The sequence below is a fragment of the Taudactylus pleione genome, unplaced genomic scaffold, assembly GCF_031769625.1.
Source record: "Taudactylus pleione unplaced genomic scaffold, aTauple2 ptg000393l, whole genome shotgun sequence".
Taxonomy (NCBI): domain Eukaryota; kingdom Metazoa; phylum Chordata; class Amphibia; order Anura; family Myobatrachidae; genus Taudactylus; species Taudactylus pleione.
In genome coordinates, this window is record NW_028284794.1 from 5443342 (window position 1) to 5463350 (window position 20009).

The window sequence follows — 20009 nt, forward strand, 5'->3', positions numbered from 1 at the left end:
ACTGTGTATCCTCAGCTGCAGGGAGGAGACCTTCTCCGGGGTCAGGAAGATCCTTTGCTGCCGAGAATCCAGCAGGGCTCCCAAATGAACCATCCGCTGAGATGGAATCAGGGAGGACTTTTTCCAATTTATCAGCCACCCGTGCGCTTGCAGGCAAGCGACCGTCAAGTGGAGATGATGAAGCAGTACCTCCGGGGAACTCGCCAGCAACAGGAGGTCGTCCAGATACGGTATTAGCCGTCCATTCTGGTTCCGAAGATGTGCGGCCATGACCGCCATAATCTTCGAGAACACCCTCGGTGCCGTGGAGAGACCAAAGGGTAGCGCCCGGAACTGGTAATGGTGTTGAAGGATAGCGAACCTCAGATACCGCTGGTGCGAAGGTGCTATCGGAACATGGAGGTAGGCGTCCTGGATATCCAGGGACACCATGTAATCCCCCGGTTCCATCGCCAGAATGATGGAACGTAACGTTTCCATCCTGAACTTGGGAACTCTGAGGAATTTGTTCAGAGACTTCAAGTTGAGGATAGGGCGATGAGAACCATTGGGTTTCCGCACCAGAAACAGAGAAGAACAGAACCCCGTCCCTCGTTGTAATTGAGGAACGGGAACAATGACCCCTGCTGTCAGCAAGGACTCTATAGCTTCCTGAATCTGTAAAGACTTGGTCGTATCCTGAGAAGGACTTGTGCAGAAAAACTGGTGGGGCGGTCTGTGCCGAAAAGACAGGGCGTACCCCTGGGAGACCACTTCTCGAACCCAGGCATCCGTGGTGGTATTGTGCCAGCACTGGGCAAATAGAAGAAGTCGGCCTCCCACTCTGGGGTCCCCCAGAGGGAGGCCTGTCCCATCAGGCAGAAGGTTTATCTTCCTGCTTGGAAGAAGGGCGCCTGGCACTCCAGGGCTGCTTCTTGGGCTTAGAAGCGGCCTTGGTCGTCGACTGCCTCGGGAAGGACTGACCTTTTGCCTTGCCCTGAACCCGAAAGGACCGAAAAGCAGAGCTCCGTACCTTGGTAGGAGCAGAAGCCGAAGGGAGGAAGGCTGATTTAGACTTAGCCAGAGTGTCCACAATTTTGTCCAAGTCTGGACCAAAAAGCAACTCCCCATTAAAAGGTAAGGCCTCCAGTCCCTTTTTGGAGTCAGCGTCAGCTCTCCAAGACCTCAGCCACAAAGACCGACGCGCCGACACAGCTGCAGCCGACACCCGAGAGGTTAGCAGGCTTGCGTCTAACGATGCTTCCCCAATGTAGGAAGCCGCATCCCTCATTTGACCTATCAACGCTCTCTGGATCTCCGGAGCATCTTCCGGAAAGGTATCCTCCAAAGCATTGGCCCAGCTCTCGATGGCCTTAGCCACCCAAGAGATGGCCATGGACGGACGGGCCACTGCCCCCGAGATAGAGTAGATAGACTTCAAACAAGTCTCCACCTTCCTGTCCGTGGGATCCTTCAGGGAGGAGATCGACGGCAAAGGCAGTGTAGCGCTTTTAATTAAGCGGGTAACATGGGAATCCACCGCTGGAGGAGTTTCCCACTTACTGCAATGAGCCTCCGGAAACGGATAGTTCGAAGCCAACCGCTTCTGCGGTTGGAACCTCTTGCTGGGCAACTGCCAGGCCCCTGCCATATGATCCGTCAATTGATCGGACAGGGGAAAAACCGTCGAAGCTACCTTGGCCTTTTTAAAATTTGGGTATTTTGACCTGGGGGCGGGCACATCCTCCTCAATGTGAAGGATGGCCCGCACCGTCCTAACCAATGCCGGCACATTAATGGAAGACTTAGCCTCCATCTCCTGGGCCCCGGCATCCGAGTCAGAGTCTTCATGGATCTCCCCGTCATCCGAAGACACGTCCGTGTCCGTGAACTGAGCCGCCAGTGAAGCCGGAACGGAACGCTTGGACGCCCGTGGGGGCAAATCACTGTGCAACATATGTTGAAAAGCCGATGACGAAGCCGCCAGACTCTGAACAGAGCTGGAGAGGACGTCCACCCAAGGCGGGGGTACTGCCTGAGGATACCCCTGAAAAGGTACCATCGACTGCTGCGGCACCGTGGGGGTTTGCACGTATACCGGCAAGCCCGCATAAGGACCCACAGTCTGAGACCCGGGAGGAGACTGCACCAGACGAGTCACACCCGGGGAACGGGGCATGGTAGGCTGGGGCAACGCCCTAGAAGGGGCCGCAGTCGGGACCGCAAGTAGGTCCGCGATTGACGCCAGCACTTGCGTAAACATTGCCCACGGAGGATCCTGCGCCACCGGGGGTTTAGAGGGTCCAGGTACCAACTGGCACCGCCCGCACAGACCGTCCTGAGACAAATCTGCCCCGTCAGCCCCTGCCGAACAGCGTCGGCAGGAAAACAACACAGGAGCCTCGGAGAGCTCATTCCCCTCATCAGATATGACACAAACTTTTTTGCAAAAAAAGTGTCTCACCGAAACGAGGTAAGGCGTATAACACCCACGCACTCCCAAGTATGCAACACAACCAGTCCACAATATGGTACTGAGGAGCACACCGCAGTATGTGACGGACCTCACAAATACGTAGATTTATATAAGTGAGGTACACAGAAAGAACACCCCTCCCCCACGCACCTGCGGGCCGTAGGAGAAGGAAAGGGATAGGTAAAAAGCTGACAGTAAGTAGAAAATAAGCACAGACAGCAGCACTAGCAATAGTCACATACCATGCAGAGAAGTTATACTCACTGCACCTTCCGCTACAATCAACCTCCCAGATTCAGTGTCTGGGAGGGCTATAGCGCTGCGAACACAGTCCTTTGCAGGGGGAGAGGTACGCAGGGGGACTGGTCCACTGGAAGCCTGCCTGGGAGCTCTGCGATGCTGCCTGAGGAAGATGGCCGCCGGAGAGCTCTGAGGAGGAGTGGCCGAGTGAGAACAGCCCAGCGACGCCAGCACACATGAGAGAAGGCGCGCTGGGCTGAGGGGAGGAGCGCTGAAGCAGGGAAGGCTGCCTCCCCTGCTAGTACTAAACCCCCGGGGAAGCCGGTTCCCCGCCGGTACTTACACCCCGGGGGCCAGCGGACACGCGGGGTATTCCTGAAGAGGGGGAGCCCGCCGCCGCTACTAGCGCCACCGGTCTGTCCCCAGAGACCGGCGGCATGAAGACTGCATTTTCCCCGCGTGCAGCGCTGACAGCGCTGCACGCGGCTTACCTGGCCCCTTCAGTCCGGCAGCAGTCCTTGGGAGGTCCCGGAGCCACGCTAGTACTGACTCCGGGGTCCCGCTGCGATCCCCGGATCAGTACCGGCGTCGCAGCGCCAGCGGGGCTGTTGGAGCGGCAGCGTAGACGTCCAGATGGACAGTCTGATGCTGCCGCTCTGAAGACAGTAAAAATAAAATAATAAAATCTTCTTTTTAAAAAAATAAATAAATAAAGAATAAAGCTTAGGGGCTGCTTATGCAGCCCCACTGCGCAGGGTGACCCGACTCCGGCCGGGCACCAACTAAAACTGAGGTGCCTGTGGCCGGGGCGGGGTATAGAGGAGGACGGACCCAAGTGCATCCTGGGAGCAGCAAAGCTTTAACTGCGTGGTGCCCATGGATCCAGATCCAGCTATACCCCAAGGTCAACCCTGTGGACTCCCTATGGACCCTGAAGTAGAAACAGGGCATTTAGATGCATTCTCAGGTCTTTCATCCCGCAACATGGTATGAAAGGCCGTAGAGTAGGGGTCTTCAACCCGTAGAGCCGTTCCCTGTAGCCAGCCGATGGTTACTGTCAGGGCTGCCATCAGAAATTGTGGGGCCCGGTACTGACAAAATAGGCAGGGCCCCCCGGGGTATCGGGCAGACTTGGGTGTAGCTGTAGAGCTACTTCGGCGGTGGTGCATCAATTGGTGCATAAACCAGAGATGCTAGACATGATGGGTGGGGGGGGGGGTAAAGGGCAGGGAAGGATGGACATTACTGGGGGAACACAGGACAGGGAAGGATGGACATTACTGGGGAACACAGGGCAGGGAAGGCTGGACAAGGGGGGCACTGGGCTGGCAAGAGTGAACTGGAGCAGGGAAGACAGGCTGGCTGGCTGGACTAGGAGAGGGTAGGGGCACAGGAAAGGCTGGCTGGATTGAGGGAGGGGCAGGGAAGGTAGGCTGGCTAAACTAGAGGGCTGGCTGGACTGGGGTGCAGTGGGCAGGGAAGGAAGGCTGGCTGGACTGGGAAGGGGGCTTAAGGACGGCTGGCTAGACAGGGGGAGGGGCAGAGAAAGTAGGCAGGCAGGCTAGCTGGAATGGGGGTTGGGCAGGGAAGGCAGGCTGGCTGGACGGGATGGGGGAGCAGACAGGGAAGGCTGGCTGTCTGGAATGGGGGGTGCAGGGAAGTCTGGCTAGACTGGGAGGACAGTGCAGGGAAGGCAGGATGGCTGGCTGGACTAGGGGGTGGGCAGGCTGGCTGGACTAAGGGGGCAATGCAGGTAGGGCTGGCTGGACTCGCGGGGGGCACAAGGCAGGAACCTACTTGTTCTTTTCATGGCACTTCCTGTCCTGAGAGAGATGGACGAAGAATGCACTGGGTGGCAGACAGACCATCAGTGTGCAACTGCGGCATGTGAGCTATGGAGCTGGCCGTGAGCAAATCATAGCTCGGAGAACGGCCGCCAATCAGAGCAGCCGCTTCTGATTGCCTTCCGTTCCGCGAGCTGTAATTGGAGCCGGCCGCGAGCCAATCACAGCTCGCGGAACAGCAGCCAATCAGGAGAGGCTGCTCTGATTGCTTGCCGTTCTGCGAGCTATGATTGGCTCACGGCCAGCTCCAGTGTTTACATGCCACAGCACTGATGACTTTCCTTGCCGCTGCAACCCGGGCCCCCTCTCTCTCCGGGCCCAGGACTGGAGGCCCGGCAGTACCCCTCTGATGGCGGTCCTGGTTACTGTAGTGCAGACCGCAATGAGTGCCACCGCCGGCAGTGTGTTTGCTTTGGCAGCCAGCCAATGAGAGTCAGACAGACTCTCACTGGCTGCTGTGCCCACTGCAGGAGCCGGGCTGGAACTCACTCATGACGTCTCTCCCATAATGCAGAGCGGGCCGGCCCGGGAGGACGGAGGAGCGGATATCGGCAGGAGCGGGGATTCAGGTGTTTTATTTTTCTTTTTATTACGTATGTGTCTTTGCCTGCACTGCATCGGGAGGGGACTACTACTTTGGTGAGACCACTACTGGGGCACTGCATCAGTGGGGACCACTACAGGGGGCACTACACGGGTGGCGGGGGGAGGACTACTACTGGGGGCCCTGCATCGGGGGACCACTACTGGGGGCACTGCATGGGGGGTCAACTACTTGGGGCACTGCATAAAGGGCACTGCATAGGGGAGACTACTACTGGGGGGCACTGCATAGGGGGGGGGAGGATTACTACTGGCGGCACTATATAAAGGGCACTACTGGGAGCACTATATAAAGGGCACTACATAGGAGGACAATGACTATTGGGGACACTATATAAACGGCACTGCATAGGGGGGGGGGATTACTACTGGCGGCACTATATAAAGGGCACTACTGGGGGCACTGCATAGGGGGGACTACTACTGGGGGCACTGTATAAGGGGGACCAGTACTGGGGGTACGGCATTAGGGGCACCACTACTGGGGGCACTGTATAAGGGGCACTACAGAGGGGGGCAGTTATGGGACATAATTGTGTGAGGTGGGGGCAGAGTCTAAATACCGCAGTATAGCTTAGTGGCCCTCCGGCTTATAGGTTGAAGACCCCTGCCGTAGAGGCAGCTGCCAAACTCTGAACTGAACTCGATAAAACATCTACCCAGGGTGGCTGTACAGCTTGTGGTAGTCCCTGGAAGGGAACTGCAGACTGTTGTGATACTGAAGGGGATTGCATATACTGCAGGAATCCCTGGTAGGGAGTGACAGACTGTGGTACAGGAGTAGACTGCAAACAATTCCGTTGTTTGGGGGTTTGAGGGGCCCGGCAACTGATAGCACCTCACACATAACCCATCCTGAGTTAAATCCTCCTTACTCACCCCTGCAGCACATAGCCTGCAGGATAGCAGAATGGGTGCAGCATTGCGCTCGACCTCCTGGTCAGACATGTCTGACAACATATATATGGTGGAAAATCAGGTAGCGCTGCACTGGTCCTGACTAACGCTAAAGGGGCCTATCCATTAGACGATTTTTTGAACGATCCGACCAAAATCAGGAGGTTTTGGTCGGATCGTTCAAAAAGTCGTCTAATGGATAGGCTGCAAAAGTCCTGCGCCACGCACTCCTGCGAACGACAAAATAAGTCCTTTGCTGTTCGAACACGCTGGTCAATTTCTGCATATTGCTGAACGACTTTAGAAAAGTCGTTCAGTGGATATGCCGCGAACGACTAACGGCGAACGACAAACGACTTTTTACCGCGAAGCCACTTCCTGGACACTCCCAGCAGCCGCCAGTCATCTCCTGTGCCCTGAAGTAGCAGCAAGCGGACGCCGGGGGACCATGCTGCATTTCAAGTTTTTAAGGTAAGTACTGGGGTGGGGGGGGGGGGGTTACGGGGGGCTACGACGGGGATGGGGACCCACTGACCACCAATGTATATGCATTGGTGGGGGGGATCGGTGGCGGTGGTCAGCGGCCATGCGAAGGGGGAGGGACCCACTGACCCACCAATGTATCTTCTTGTAACCCATCAAGGATACACCTTCTTTCACTCCATTCATTAAAAATGTCCACTCCCTTGTCTCTTTAAAGATTAGGCCTAAATCCATTAGGCGACCTGAAAGTCTGAACGTCTAGCTTTCAGACCTTCAGGTCGCCGAGGTGCGGTGCCCGCACTGAACGGCGTTCACTGAACGTTATTCAGTGAGGAGCCCGACCTCCTATCTATGAGCATGCCGAACCGGACGAGCGTCGTCAGATTGACAGGCATGTTCAGTAGACAGTCGGGGTCGGCAAGGACCCAGCGTGCACGCGCATCGCTGGTCCTTGCCGGCTATCCATTACCAACCTCCTGGTTTTGGTCAGATTGTTCACAGAGTTGGGTAATGGATAGGCCCCTAAAATCTTTCATGTTTGTGAAAGATTTTTTGCATGAAAGACTTTTTGTTGGCAGGAAAAGTCTTTGGTCTTTCACAAAAAAAAAAATCTTCTAATGGCTAGGCCCTTTAAGAATAGCGGTCAGACCCCACTCACAACGTATGCAACTCACTGGTCCAACAATATGGCACCGTGCAGCATGCAACCGTATGTGACAGACTTCACAAATACTGTAATCTATATATGTGAGGTCCAAGAACCACCCTAAATACACTTGTTAGGACTGGTAGTAAAGGAAAGGGATAGATAAAAACTGACAGATGAGAGAAAAAAAAAAAAAACACAGACAGTTAGCGCTAGCATAAGTCACATACAATGCAGAATTATATATACTGCAAATTGGCACTGCAATCAACTGCCCAGATTCAGTGTCTGGGAAGGCTATAGTGCTGCATACACTAATCCAAGGGAGAGGTATGCAGGGGGACTGGACCACACACTGTCCTGAGAGGTCTTCGATACACCATGTAGAGAAAATGGCCGCCGGAGATCTCAGAGGGGGTGTGGCCACAGTAGGAAACAGCTCAGCAAAGCCAGACCTCAGCGGAAAGGCGCGCTGAGGTGAGGAGCCGCTAAACAGGGAAGGTTGTCTCCCCTGGCTGACGATTAACCCTCGGGACACTGGCTCCCTCACCAAACAAAAGTCTCTGGTGTTCTAGTGGAGCGCAGGGTATTGGGTGCCTGCTTCCACAGACAGCACCTCCGGTCTGTCCCCTGAGACTGGAAGGACTGCTAATACGTGGATTACCGCAATGGCTGACCAGCTTTTACGTGTCCCCGTACGTCCGGCCGCAGTCCAGGTTGTCCCACAGGGCCCGGCTAGCACAGTCCACGTTGCCCCGCTGAGATCCAAAGATCACTACTGGCGTTGCGGCGCCGGCGGGGTGATGGAGCGGCAGCGCAGACGTCCTATGGACAGTCTGCTGCTGCGCGCTCTGAAGATGGAGAAAAAACTATTCCAAAATCATAAAATAAAATTAGCTCTGGGGCTGCTAAACAGCCCCCCTGCATAAACAGTGACCCGACTCCGGCCAGGCACCAACGTAACCTGAAGTGCCTCTGGCTTGGGGGCGGGCTATAGGGAGGATAGACCAGTGCATCCTGGGAGCTAAAGCTTTAACTGCGTGGTGCCCGGGATCCAGATCCAAGCTACACCCCAAGGTCTCCCTGTGGAGCCTATGGACCTTGAAGAAAAAAGAATTCAATCTGATCTCATGTGCAAATTAACATATATACGCAAAATTGCCTTTAGATATATTATACGAACCTCCCGAGTTAGGACGATTGTCTGCAGCTTGATCTGTCGATAGGATCCGTTCCAACGAGTCAAAATCTCTGCCTGAAGAGGTCGGGAGTGAAACAGGGCGTACTCCACCATGTTGGAGGTGGAGATCACAGATCCCAGGATCCGCATGCAGGTGTAAATTGACATCCTCTAGATCGCGAATCTTGTCCACTGGGAGAAACACTCTCTGAACCCGTGAATCTAACAGGGCCCCCAGGTGGAGCATCTCCTGGGCCGGAGTCAGGGAGGACTTCTTCCAATTGATGACCCACCTGTGCGACTGTAGAAGATCTACTGTGAGGCAAAGGTGCTCCCTGAGCATATCCGGAGATCTGGCGAGGATAAGAAGATCGTCCAGCTAAGGGAGAATTCTGATACCCTTGCGCTGCAAGTGAGCTGCCATGACCTATGTGAACACACGAGGAGCTGTGGAAAGACCAAAGGGCAAGGCCCAAAACTGGTAGTGACCCTCCTTTACTGCAAACCAGAGGAAAAGATGGTGACTAAGTCAGGCCATGAAATCTCCCGGTTCCAAGGCCAAAATGATGGAGCGCAAAGACTCCATTCGGAACTTGGGGACCCGCTAACCTTGCAGTGCTTCTGCTTTTCTCGGATTTCCAAGAAAGCCTGTGGTAAAAAACCGTGCCGGTGGATGCCTCCTGAAAGCTATGTGAGACCACGCCGCGAACCCAGCCGTCCAACGTTGTTGTCATACAGACATCTGAGAAAAACAGAAGCTGGCCTCCCACACTGGGGTCCCTCAGGGAGAGGCCCATCCCGTCAATCGGTAGGGTTGACGGCTGGTTTGGAAGCCGGGCGTCTGGTTGGCCAGGATCGCTTGCTTCTGGGCTTGGAGGTCTTAGCAGAAGAATTCTGTGACCTAGAAAAAGACTGCCCTTTGGCTATCCTTTATGGGCAAAAGGAAGATGCTCGAGCTCTAGGGGCTGCCGCCAAAAGCAGAAACGTTGTCATGGAAGCCGCCACCATGGCAACAAACCAATTCTGGCCCAAATAGAACGTCACCGGAATAAGGAAGGGCCTCAAGGGCCTTCTTAGAGTCAGAGTCCGCACGCCAGGAGCGGAGCTGGAGGGCTCTTCTGGCCGACACAGAAGAACACCTGACACCTTGGAAGTTAAGATGCCGGGGTCAGAGCCGCTTAATCCAGACAGGAAGCAGCCTGCTTTATATGCACCACCATAGGTAGCAGCTGATCGCCATGGGCCCCCGACGTAAGGCCGTCTCCAGGGCATCCACCCAAGTGCTAATCGCCTTAGCCACCCATGCAGACACAATGGCCGGACGTGAGATAGCTCCTGCGTGTGTATAGATTGCCTTCAGGAAATTTTCCAACTTCCTGTCCGTCGGATCCTCGAGGTTAGCCGTATTGGAAATAGGAAGGGTGGATGAGGCAGGCAATGTGCGCGTCAACAGGAGGATGATAATCCCATTTGCTACACTCCTCAGCAGGGAGCGGGTAAAAGGACGCAATGCGCTTGGAGACCCGAAACAGTGTGTTAGGAGCGGTCCAAGCCTCCGCTAGAATTTCCTCAAGTTGTTCAGATTTAGGAAACTCCACTGAGACCTTTATTTGACGTTTGAAAACTGGTGTCTTGGGTCTAGGAGCCGGTTCCTCGTCTTCAATAGAAATAACAGATCTTACTGCCCTAACTAAGGCAACAACATCTACTTGAGGGAGAGGCACCTCCTGAACAGACGAGGCTTCATCCTCAGAGGCACCGGAAAAATCCTCCTCTTGGTCCGAGGAGATTTCAGAATCAGAAACCTCAGCCTTATGGGGGACAGAGCTCACGTCTGGACGGTTTGCGTCCGGAAGTACGGTCCCTATCCAGCATTTACTGAAAGGAGGAAGACACCTGAGCTAAGCCCTGCACTGACTGGGAGAAGGTGCTCATCCATGGGGGCTCCAGCACAGGCAGCTGCAGATGAGGCTGCATAATAGGGGCGGCCTGGACCTCCAAAGTAAGAAGGACAGGTGTGGGAGCTGTAAGGCTAATCAATTGCTAATATCACTGTAGTAATACGATAAACTGCAGCATGATCATTACTATTATGTTAGCATAAAACAAGAGATATGATAAGAACTTACCTTTGTTATCTCTGTTTCTACGATGTCCATAGGGTCCACACGGTTGACCTTGGGGTATAGCTGGATCTGGGATCCACGGGCACCACGCAGTTAAAGCTTTCACTGCTCCCAGGATGCACTTGGGTCCGTCCTCCTCTATACCCCGCCCCCAAGCTACAGGCACCTCAGTTGGTAAGCAGCCCAGGCCGGAGGAGGAGACTAAACAGAGAGAAGGAAGACTGGAACACACAAGAAGCCATACTCACAGAAATGGGAGACGGAAAACCGGTGACCAGCCACATAGCACATTTGAAGCCAGGTGCGTCAAGGCGGGCGCCCTGTGGACCCTATGGACTTCGTAGAAACAGAGATAACAAAGGTAAGTTCTTACCATATCTCTTGTTTTCTACTTCAGGGTCCATAGGGGGTCCACAGGGTTGACCTTGGGGATGTCCCAATACAGTTCAACTAAGGGCGGGGACGCTCCTGAGCAGAAAGGAGAATCCTGCGCCCGAAGGATGCATCCTGAGAGGCAAAGGTGTCAAACGCATAAAACCTCAAAAATGTCTGAATTGAAGTGACGGCTGAGGAAGTCAGCCTCCCAATTGAGGACTCCCGGGATGAAGACTGCCGAGATTGCTGGAAGGTGGCACTCCGCCCAAGCCAGGATCTGAGACACCGCCGACATCGCAGCTCGACTGCGAGTCCCTCCCTGGTGATTTATGTACGCCACTGTGGTAGCATTGTCTGATTGCACCTGAACTGCTCTTCCGTGAAGAACGGTGCCTGACGACAGTAGAGCACGGTACACTGCCCGCAGCTCTAGAACGTTTATGGGAATGATGGCTTCCTCCGCCGACCAACGGCCCTGAAGAGACAACGAGCCGGTCACTGCCCCCCAACCCTGGAGACTGGCATCTGTTGTAAGCAGAACCCAGTCCGGGATCCAAAAGGGGCGACCCTGGATGAGATGAGCTGACTGAAGCCACCACACCAGAGACCGGCGCACTTCCGGGGACAAGACCAGCATCTGAGAACGGATCCGGTGAGATAACCTGTTCCACTCTGAAAGAATCTGCCCCTGCAGGGGCCTGGAATGGAACTGGGCAAACTCCACCATGTCGAATGCCGACACCATAGACCCCAGGACTCTCATTGCCGAATGGACTGACACCCTGTCACTGCTCAGGCAACTGTGTATCCTCAGTTGTAGGGAAGACACCTTTTCCGGAGTAATCCAGAAGTGCTCCCAGATGGACCATCCGTTGTGATGGGATCAGAGATGACTTCTTACAATTTATCAACCACCCGTGTGCTTGAAGACAAGCAATGGTCAGGTGGAGATGTCGAAGAAGCACCTCCGGGGAGCTTGCCAGCAGCAGAAGATCGTCCAGGTACGGCAGCAGCCGTATACACTGACCCCGAAGGTGGGCAGCCATAACTGCTATCACCTTGGTGAACACCCTCGGAGCCGTGGAAAGGCCGAAAGGCAACGCCCGAAACTGGTAGTGATTGTTCAGGATAGCAAACCTCAGATACCGCTGATGTGTCGGTGCTATGGGCACATGGAGATAGGCGTCCTAGATATCGAGGGAGACCATGTAATCCCCGGGTTCCATCGCCAGAATGATGGAACGTAACGTTTCCATCCTGAACTTGGGAACTCTGAGGTATGTGTTCAGAGACTTCAAATTTAGGATAGGGCGATGAGAACCATTGGGCTTCTGTACCAGAAACAGAGTAGAATAGTACCCCGTCCCGCGCTGAGACTCCGGAACGGGAACAAGGACCCCTGCTTGTAGCAAGGATTCTATAGCTACCTGAATCTGGACAGCTTTGGTCTTGTCCAGAGAAGGACTCGTGCAGAAAAACAGGTGGGGCGGCCTGAACCGAAAAGACAGGGCGTAACCCTGAGAGACTACTTCTCGAACCCAGGCATCCGTGGTGGTATTGTGCCACTGGGCGAATTGGAGAAGTCGGCCTCCCACTCTGGGGTCCCCCAGAGAGAGGCCCGTCCCATCAGGCAGCAGGTTTATCCTCCTGCTTGGAAGAAGGGCGCCGAGCACTCCATGCCTGCTTCTTGGGCTTGGGTGCGGCCTTGGTCGCCGAATGTCTCGGGAAGGACTGACCCTTGGCCTTACCCTGAACCCGAAAGGACCGAAAAGCAGAGCTCCTCACTTTAGCCGGCGCAGAGGCCGAAGGGAGTAAAAGCCGACTTGGACTTAGCCAAGGTATCAACTATTTTGTCCAAATCTGGACCAAATAGCAATTCTCCATTAAAAGGGAAGGCCTCCAGACCCTTTTTAGAGTCTGCATCAGCCCTCCAGGACACAGCTGCAGCCGAAACCCTAGAAGTTAGCAGGCTGGCATCCAAAGACGCTTCCCCAATATAGGAAGCCGCATCCCTCATCTGTCCCACTAACGCTCTCTGGATATCCGGAGCATCGTCAGTAAAGGTATCCTCCAAGGCATTGGCCCAGTTCTCAATGGCTTTAGCCACCCAGGAGATAGCCATGGACGGGCGAGCCACCGAAAGAGAGTAAATGGACTTCAAACAAGTCTCCACCTTCCTGTCCGTGGGATCCTTTAAAGAGGAGATAGACGGCAATGGCAGCGTTGCGCTTTTGATCAAGCGGGTGACATGGGAATCCACCGCCGGTGGAGTCTCCCATTTCCTGCAATGAGCTTCAGGAAAAGGATAATTTGATGCCAACCTCTTCTGTGGATGGAACCTCTTACTGGGTAATTGCCAGGCCGCCGCCATGTGATCCGTTAATTGATCAGACAGGGGAAACACATTCGAAGTTACCTTAGCTTTTTTCAAATTAGGGAACTTCGACCTAGGAGCCGGCGCATCATCCTCTATATGGAGGATAGCCCGCACCGCCCTAACTAATGCTGGAACTTTAATGGAGGACTTAGGGCCTCATTCAGAGGCGGTCGGAGGATGCAAGCGGTCGCTCAGAAACTGGACGGCCGCATGCATCCTGACCGCCCGCCTCTGCTTTGGTCGTTAGGCTGTGGGTTTACACCCACAGCTCTAACGACCGCTCTGGTTGGTCAGAGACCATCGCGACCATCGGGGCTTACGACGAGACCCTAGGGTAGGGTCTCACTTGTCGTAAGCCCCGGTGAGCTTCTGGCTCTGTCAGAGCCGGAAGCTCTCCACTGACATCACTTGTGATGTCAGTGGGGCCTCCCCCAAACGGTAGGCGATCCCATGGGAACGCCTCCGTTTGGGCTGCCACCCCCCTGGCCCACCTTCCAAACGGGGCGAGCTGTCAATCAACATCGACAACTCGCCCCCTTTGGAAAGAGACCCGCTACGACCGGCGCTGTTGGTCGTAGCGGGTCTCACGCATGCGCACAAGGGAGCCGGCTCCCTCGTGCGCATGCGCACTGGCCAAACATCAAGGCGGCCGTGCGGTCGTAGACCGTATGGCCGCCTCTGAATAAGGTCCTTAGTCTCCACCTCCTGCCCCATGGCATCAGAGTCAGAGTCCTCACGGATCTCTCCGTTATCTGAGGATACTTCCGAGTCCGACAACTGCGCAGCCAGTGAACTCACGACAGGACGCTTGGACGCCCTTGGTGGCACATCACTTTGCAATATCGACTGAAACGCCAAGGATGAGGCCGCCAGACTCTGTACAGAGCTGGAGAGAACATCCACCCAAGGCGGAGGAGCCGTCTGAGGAAAACTCTGGAAAGGCACCACAGACTGCAGTGTCACAGGAGGAGACTGGACATACACAGGCAGTCCCGAATAAGGACCAACCGTCTGGGCCCCCGGGGGAGACTGCAATATTTGCGGAATACCCGGGGAATGGGTGATGGTGGGCTGGGGCAACGCCCTAGAAGGGACTGTTGATGGGACCGATAACCGGTCCGCAATGGACGCCAGCACCTGCGAAAACATCGCCCAAGGACGGTCCTGTGACACAGGGGGTTTAGAAGGGCCCGGTACCAACTGGCACTGCCCGCACAGACCATCCTGAGATAAGTCCCTCCATCAATTCCAGCAGCACAGCGTCTGCAGGAAAATAATACAGGAGCCACAGAGCGCTCAGTCTCCTCATCAGAAATGATACAGTAAATACACAAGAAATACGTATCACCAGAGGAATTACGGTGTTAACACCCTCGCACTCCCAGTATGCAACACAAACAGCCCAGATATGGTACTGTGTAGCACACAACAGTATGTGACTGACCCCACAAATATGTGATTTATATTAGTGAGGGTATCAGAAAAACGCCCTTCCCCCACACACCTGCCGGGCCGTAGGAGAAGGAAAGGGATAGGTATAAGCTGACAGTAAGTAGAAATAAGTCACAGACAGGCAGCACTAGCAATAGTCACATACAATGCAGAAAAGTTATACTCACTGCACCTTCCGCTACAATCAACCGCCCAGATTCAGTGTCTGGGAGGGCTATAGCGCTGTGTACACTGTCCTTTAGCAGGGGAGAGGTACACAGGGGGACCGGTCCACTTGATACCGCCTGGGAGTCTGCGATGCCTGCCAGTAAAGAAGGCCGCCGGAGACCTCAGAGGAGGAGTGGCCGAGAGATAAGAGCAGCTCAGCGACGCCAGACTGCTAGTTGAAAGGCGCGCTGAGCTGGGTTGCCGGTCCCGCTTCCAGCCTGTCACCCTGGTGGTCTAGCGGACACGCAGGGTATTCCTCTATAGAGGGGAAGCCCGCCGCCGCTGTTCCCAGAGACCGGAGGCTTCTGACTGCATAGGAAGTATCTGACTGCATAGGAAGTATCCGCGGGCCGCCGCTTACCTGATCCCCGGCAATCCGGCAGCAGTCACAGGGAGTCCCCAGAGCCCGGCTAGTACAGACTCTGGGGTCCCGCCGCGATCCCCAGATCTGTACTGGCATCGCAGCGCCAGCGGGGAGGAGCAGCAGCGTGGATGTCCTAAAGGACAGTCTGATGCTGCCGCTCTGATAGTGTAAAAAAAAGAAGAAAAAAATAAAAAATTTCTCTTTAAAATAAAGCTTAGGGGCTGCTCCTGCAGCCCCACTGCGACAGGGTGACCTCACTCTGGCCGGGCACCAACTAAGACTGAGGTGCCTGTGGCTCGGGGGCAGGGTATAGAGGAGGACAGACCCAAGTGCATCCTGGGAGCAGTGAAAGCTTTAACTGCGTGGTGCCTGTGGATCCAGATCCAGCTATAATCCAAGGTCAATCCTGTGGACCCCCTATGGACCCTGAAGTAGAAATGGGAAGGACTCTGACACATCCAGCCAGTCATATGCGGGCGCCGATCATTATCATCAGTTTGCATTTTGCAATCGCAGGTGACCATTTTCCAAACTGCCGCACATGTGAGACTTTCCTGAGGTCGGCATGGGGCACAGTTTGAATTTGCCCTTACTGTACTTCGGTCGCACTTACAGTACCCCCTCCAGCCCCTGTTGGTGCAAAGGATCTTAAGAACAAAATACTTAAAGTCGGAATGGCTATGAATGCGTAAGAGTTTTGGTGCACGGTTAAAATGAAAACTGTACTTTGCGGCAATAAAAAATAAAAAAGGTGCAAACTGGGTTTGTGTCCAGCTCTACATCAGGCCGGTTATGTTGGTTAAGCCAAAGTACATACAACATGCTTAATTGAGTACTGTATATGTATAGTATAATGGTCTGCCACAAATGTAATGAATACAACCCTTGTGCTAATCGCCTCTGGGGACGGTAAAGATCGAAGGCTTCCTGCAACCACAGCACCACGTCTAGTCACTCTGCTAAGTCATCGGTGCGGCGCGCTGCCTCCGTATCAGATATAAACTGTGCGATATTAGGGAATGTTTTATTCATACGTGCTGTCCTGCTGTTATGTGCTTTCCCTGGAAGCTATTATCTCACAGATGATCGGCTGCGGTTGGCGGATGTTGTTCTCATTTTAAATGTTAAGAGCTAAATATATAACAACATTTCTGTAGCCCTGACAAATGCCGCCCCCTGCTGGAAAGGCATAGGAAACACGCCGCCGTACCTGGGTAAGACTTAGCAGCACTGTCCTAGTGCTCTCCTCCTTGTTCACGGCACGGGACTTGTGCAGGGTTTCCTTAATGATGTCTCCATATTCTGCATTGTACTGAAAGGGAGACAGGAGTTATAGAAAGGAGACACCTGCAACATGGAGCAGAAGGGGACATTTTTAACCCTTTTAGATTAGAATCAGGTACATACTGTAGAAATATGTAATAAATGCTTACAATGTCAATCGAGTTACCTAGCCCTCATCCCTCCATACAGGGTGCATGGAACCTGTCTATAACATTCTGAGCCTGATTTAGAGGAGGACGCACAGCCGATGTCGAACATAGTGGTGCGATTTTTTTGCTACTGCACGTGCTCCTAATTTGCACCGCGCCTACGTCCTGATTGTGTCCAGGCAGAGTCGTAGTTCTAATTTCGGGCGCACACAGGGAGAAGTGTATTGAAAATGAGCTGGGAGGTCTAAGCGCACGCATCGAGATAGTCTGTCTTATGGGCGTGCTGGTGAAAGTGCGTACAGACGGTGGACGGCACATATAGGAGGCCATATGCATACGGAGAAACTGCACCTGCCACAGGACTGGTGCTAGTTTTGACGGTGCAACCAATGGTGACGTCTAAGGACGCACCGATCGGTATTACAGAGTGTATGGGCGCAGACACTGGGTCGTCTCAGTCCTTGCACACTCGGGACGCATGGATGTACACAATGGAAAGACGTTGTAGCAGCATTTTGCATAAAGCCATGGCCAGGTGACCGCCAATAGACGCAGCTGCCGGTGCTCCCGCGTCCACCACTAAATTCAGGCCCCCTGTAGGGTATGTGTAGACCCCGGGGATTCATTCTTTGCAAGGATCAGGGATGGACCAGAAGCTCCTGACCTTCACGTAGTACTTGAAGACTTCGCTAGCAAAGTGAAGGTCCAGGGTGTTATACAGGATCAGCTTGCAGTATCCGGCCAGCAGGATGCGTCTGTTGTGAAGCGCCTCAATCTGATGGCATTCGTCCTCTGGGAAACAGAGAACAAACATCAACCGTCCACGTACTACTGTCTCTACCGTGCTGCCATTTCTGGTGTATTTGGCATTTTCAAGCGAAGAATCATTCTGTGACGACATAGAGCTGCAGACTGATCACACAATAAAGGTAACTTGTCTATTTCTTGTGATTGCAATAAAGTGACTAACACATACTAGTTGTAATACATATTGTTTTAAGTGGCGTCGCTAATAATAAGTGCAACACATATGCAGCACACTGATGAAAAACGCTCAGGGAACGGCAACCAATCAGACGGCGACTTTCATTTCCAAAACTGCACTTAAATGAATACTTTTGTTAAATTCTTTTCTATCAATCCATTGGGGGACAGTGAACCATGAGGATACAAAGGGGGGGCAGATGTATCAAACAGTGAAAATAGAGGAAAAGTGGACCAATGGAAAAGTTACCCATAGCAACCAATCAGCATCGAGGTAGCATTTATCCAGTACATTTTATAGAAAGATAGGCAGACACTGATTGGTTGCTATGGGCAAGCTGCTCCATTCTTTTCTCTGCTCGACGCACCAACCCCAAATTCTGTAGGACGTTGGCACTTTAAAATTCTCCAAAAGTGTTGAGCTCCGCCCTCTTCCAAATTCCTGCTGGTCAGTCTGTTTGTCCTCTAACCAATCTCCGCATGACACAACCAAAAAAAAAAGACAACAGAAATATCTCCATGAATTAAAAGTTGCCATGGACCCAGCAACATTCTGCGAATGTCCATGAACCAACATATCCTTGGTCCTTCCAGGGGCTACTAACAGCACCCATATCAGTTTTTCCTTTTTGAAAATGAGCGGAAGCATCTTTGAAATGGGGGAAAACGGTTACAATATCCCACCGGACCATCATGGTGTCGGCAAGGAATACCTTGTGGACCCCTGGTCCATGAGCAGAAGCGTTCCAACTTTTAGTTCGACCGAGTTGGCATCATGACAACATCTGGCTGACCCCATCTCTTCACAAACTGCTGCCCCTTTGGAGGGACCACGCCTTGGGTTGCAGGACGTGCCTGCTGAGGTATTAGACCTCCCATTGCTATGCACTAGTATGACCATGGCCGATACTTACAGAATATTTTCTTCTGCCCAGTGCATGACGCTGCTGGTTTCCTTTACCGCAAGGAAGAATTTTATACCTCCCTTATGGTTGCGAGGTGGCGTTGTCTTAAACGTAACCCAGAACTAGACTGTTTAGCGCCACTCTTAATTCTAGAACATTGGCTTCTGCCAAGGACCAAAGACCCTGAGCAGACAATTGTTTAATTCAAGGAATGGCCACTAGTGAGACGGTCGTCTAAGCCACCAGAGGAGCAAACAACGCGTTCTAGACCAATTTGCTGTCTACTGATGATTGTGCGATTTGTCCCATTTTGAAAGGAGTGCTAGAACACCCTTGAATGGAATGTGCAAACTGCACATGTTCAAATGTCTAGGACCTCTTTCCCAGGACTGGAGCCAGTCTGAGAGCAAAAAAGTCACCTTACAAGTTTTGTATAGAGGCCATGTTCTATGCTGGAAGAAACACCCTTTGCACTTAATTCTCATAATGCAGATACTGAAAGACCAGTCTCTTCGTAGGGTTGAGGTTGGATTGTGCCATGCCTTGGCAATGCTACCACAGTGAAGTCGCGTGGTCAGGTCGCCCACCGTGGAAACGGATATCCAAGGGCTTGGGCGATGCTATTTTGGCAGCATAACCTCTGCTTATCTCTCTGATGTCCCAAACAAAGAGCTTAAAATGCCATCTCAATCCTCCATCTTTACCGGCATCATGAGAGGACAGATAAGGACCAACTCTTCCGGCATGTTACCTAGCTAATAATCCTATACATATATTCCAGACAGCTCCCAAACCAAAGTTGCTAATTCAGACCTATCTGACTGTAAACTTTCCAAGAGATGTTCTGGACATTTTTCAACCACCTTGTTAACCTGAACCAAGACTAAAATTTGTCTTTTTTTTAAATGTACCAGCTGCTACATACACAGAATTAATGGTTTTCTATCCATATAATCCTTAACTGGTGTGGTCGCATGGGAATGCGTCCGCAGCCAGCTGGGCTTTAGCTAACACGTCGGCATCCCATGCAACCGTGCCATCTGCTGCGTCCAGCTTTCACATGTGCTCAACGCATCTCTTCTGGCTCCTCGGCCCCCAGGTAGTGATGTAGCAGATTGCGACAGCCGATATCACTGCCGCGTGAACTGCATTCGGTAGCATGTGCCAGGGACAACAGTGAGAGCACTATCTGGCTGATACCCGACTCGCTCTGCTGCTCTCTGTATGTAGGAAGCGGGGAGGGGTTTTGGGGGGTTTCCCCCAAAGACTCCAATAGGATGACAGAGAAAGAATAACATCCGATTGGTTGCTAAGGGTCACAGCAACCTAGTTCTGAGCACCAGCTTCCATACATGACCCAGTCACATGAGATCATCTACACCAGCGGTCTTCAACCTTGGTCCTCCAGCTGCTGTGGAACTACACATCCCAGCATGCA

The 20009-nt window shown here is 53.1% G+C and overlaps 1 protein-coding gene across 4 annotated transcripts in view; it reads right to left on the reverse strand.

The window, feature by feature from the left end:
* STAG3 (STAG3 cohesin complex component) overlaps window positions 1–20009 on the reverse strand; it is a 183949-nt gene that overhangs the window by 37111 nt on the left and 126829 nt on the right. For 3 of the 4 annotated variants that reach the window (XM_088446139.1, XM_088446137.1, XM_088446138.1), the window contains exons 25-26: window positions 17347–17474; window positions 16460–16561 (exon numbers count right to left, since the gene is read on the reverse strand). In XM_088446139.1, coding sequence (XP_088302265.1) covers window positions 16460–16561; window positions 17347–17474 — 230 coding nt within the window. The remainder of the gene's footprint in view (window positions 1–16459; window positions 16562–17346; window positions 17475–20009) is intronic. The other variant, XM_088446141.1, reaches the window with a different exon arrangement.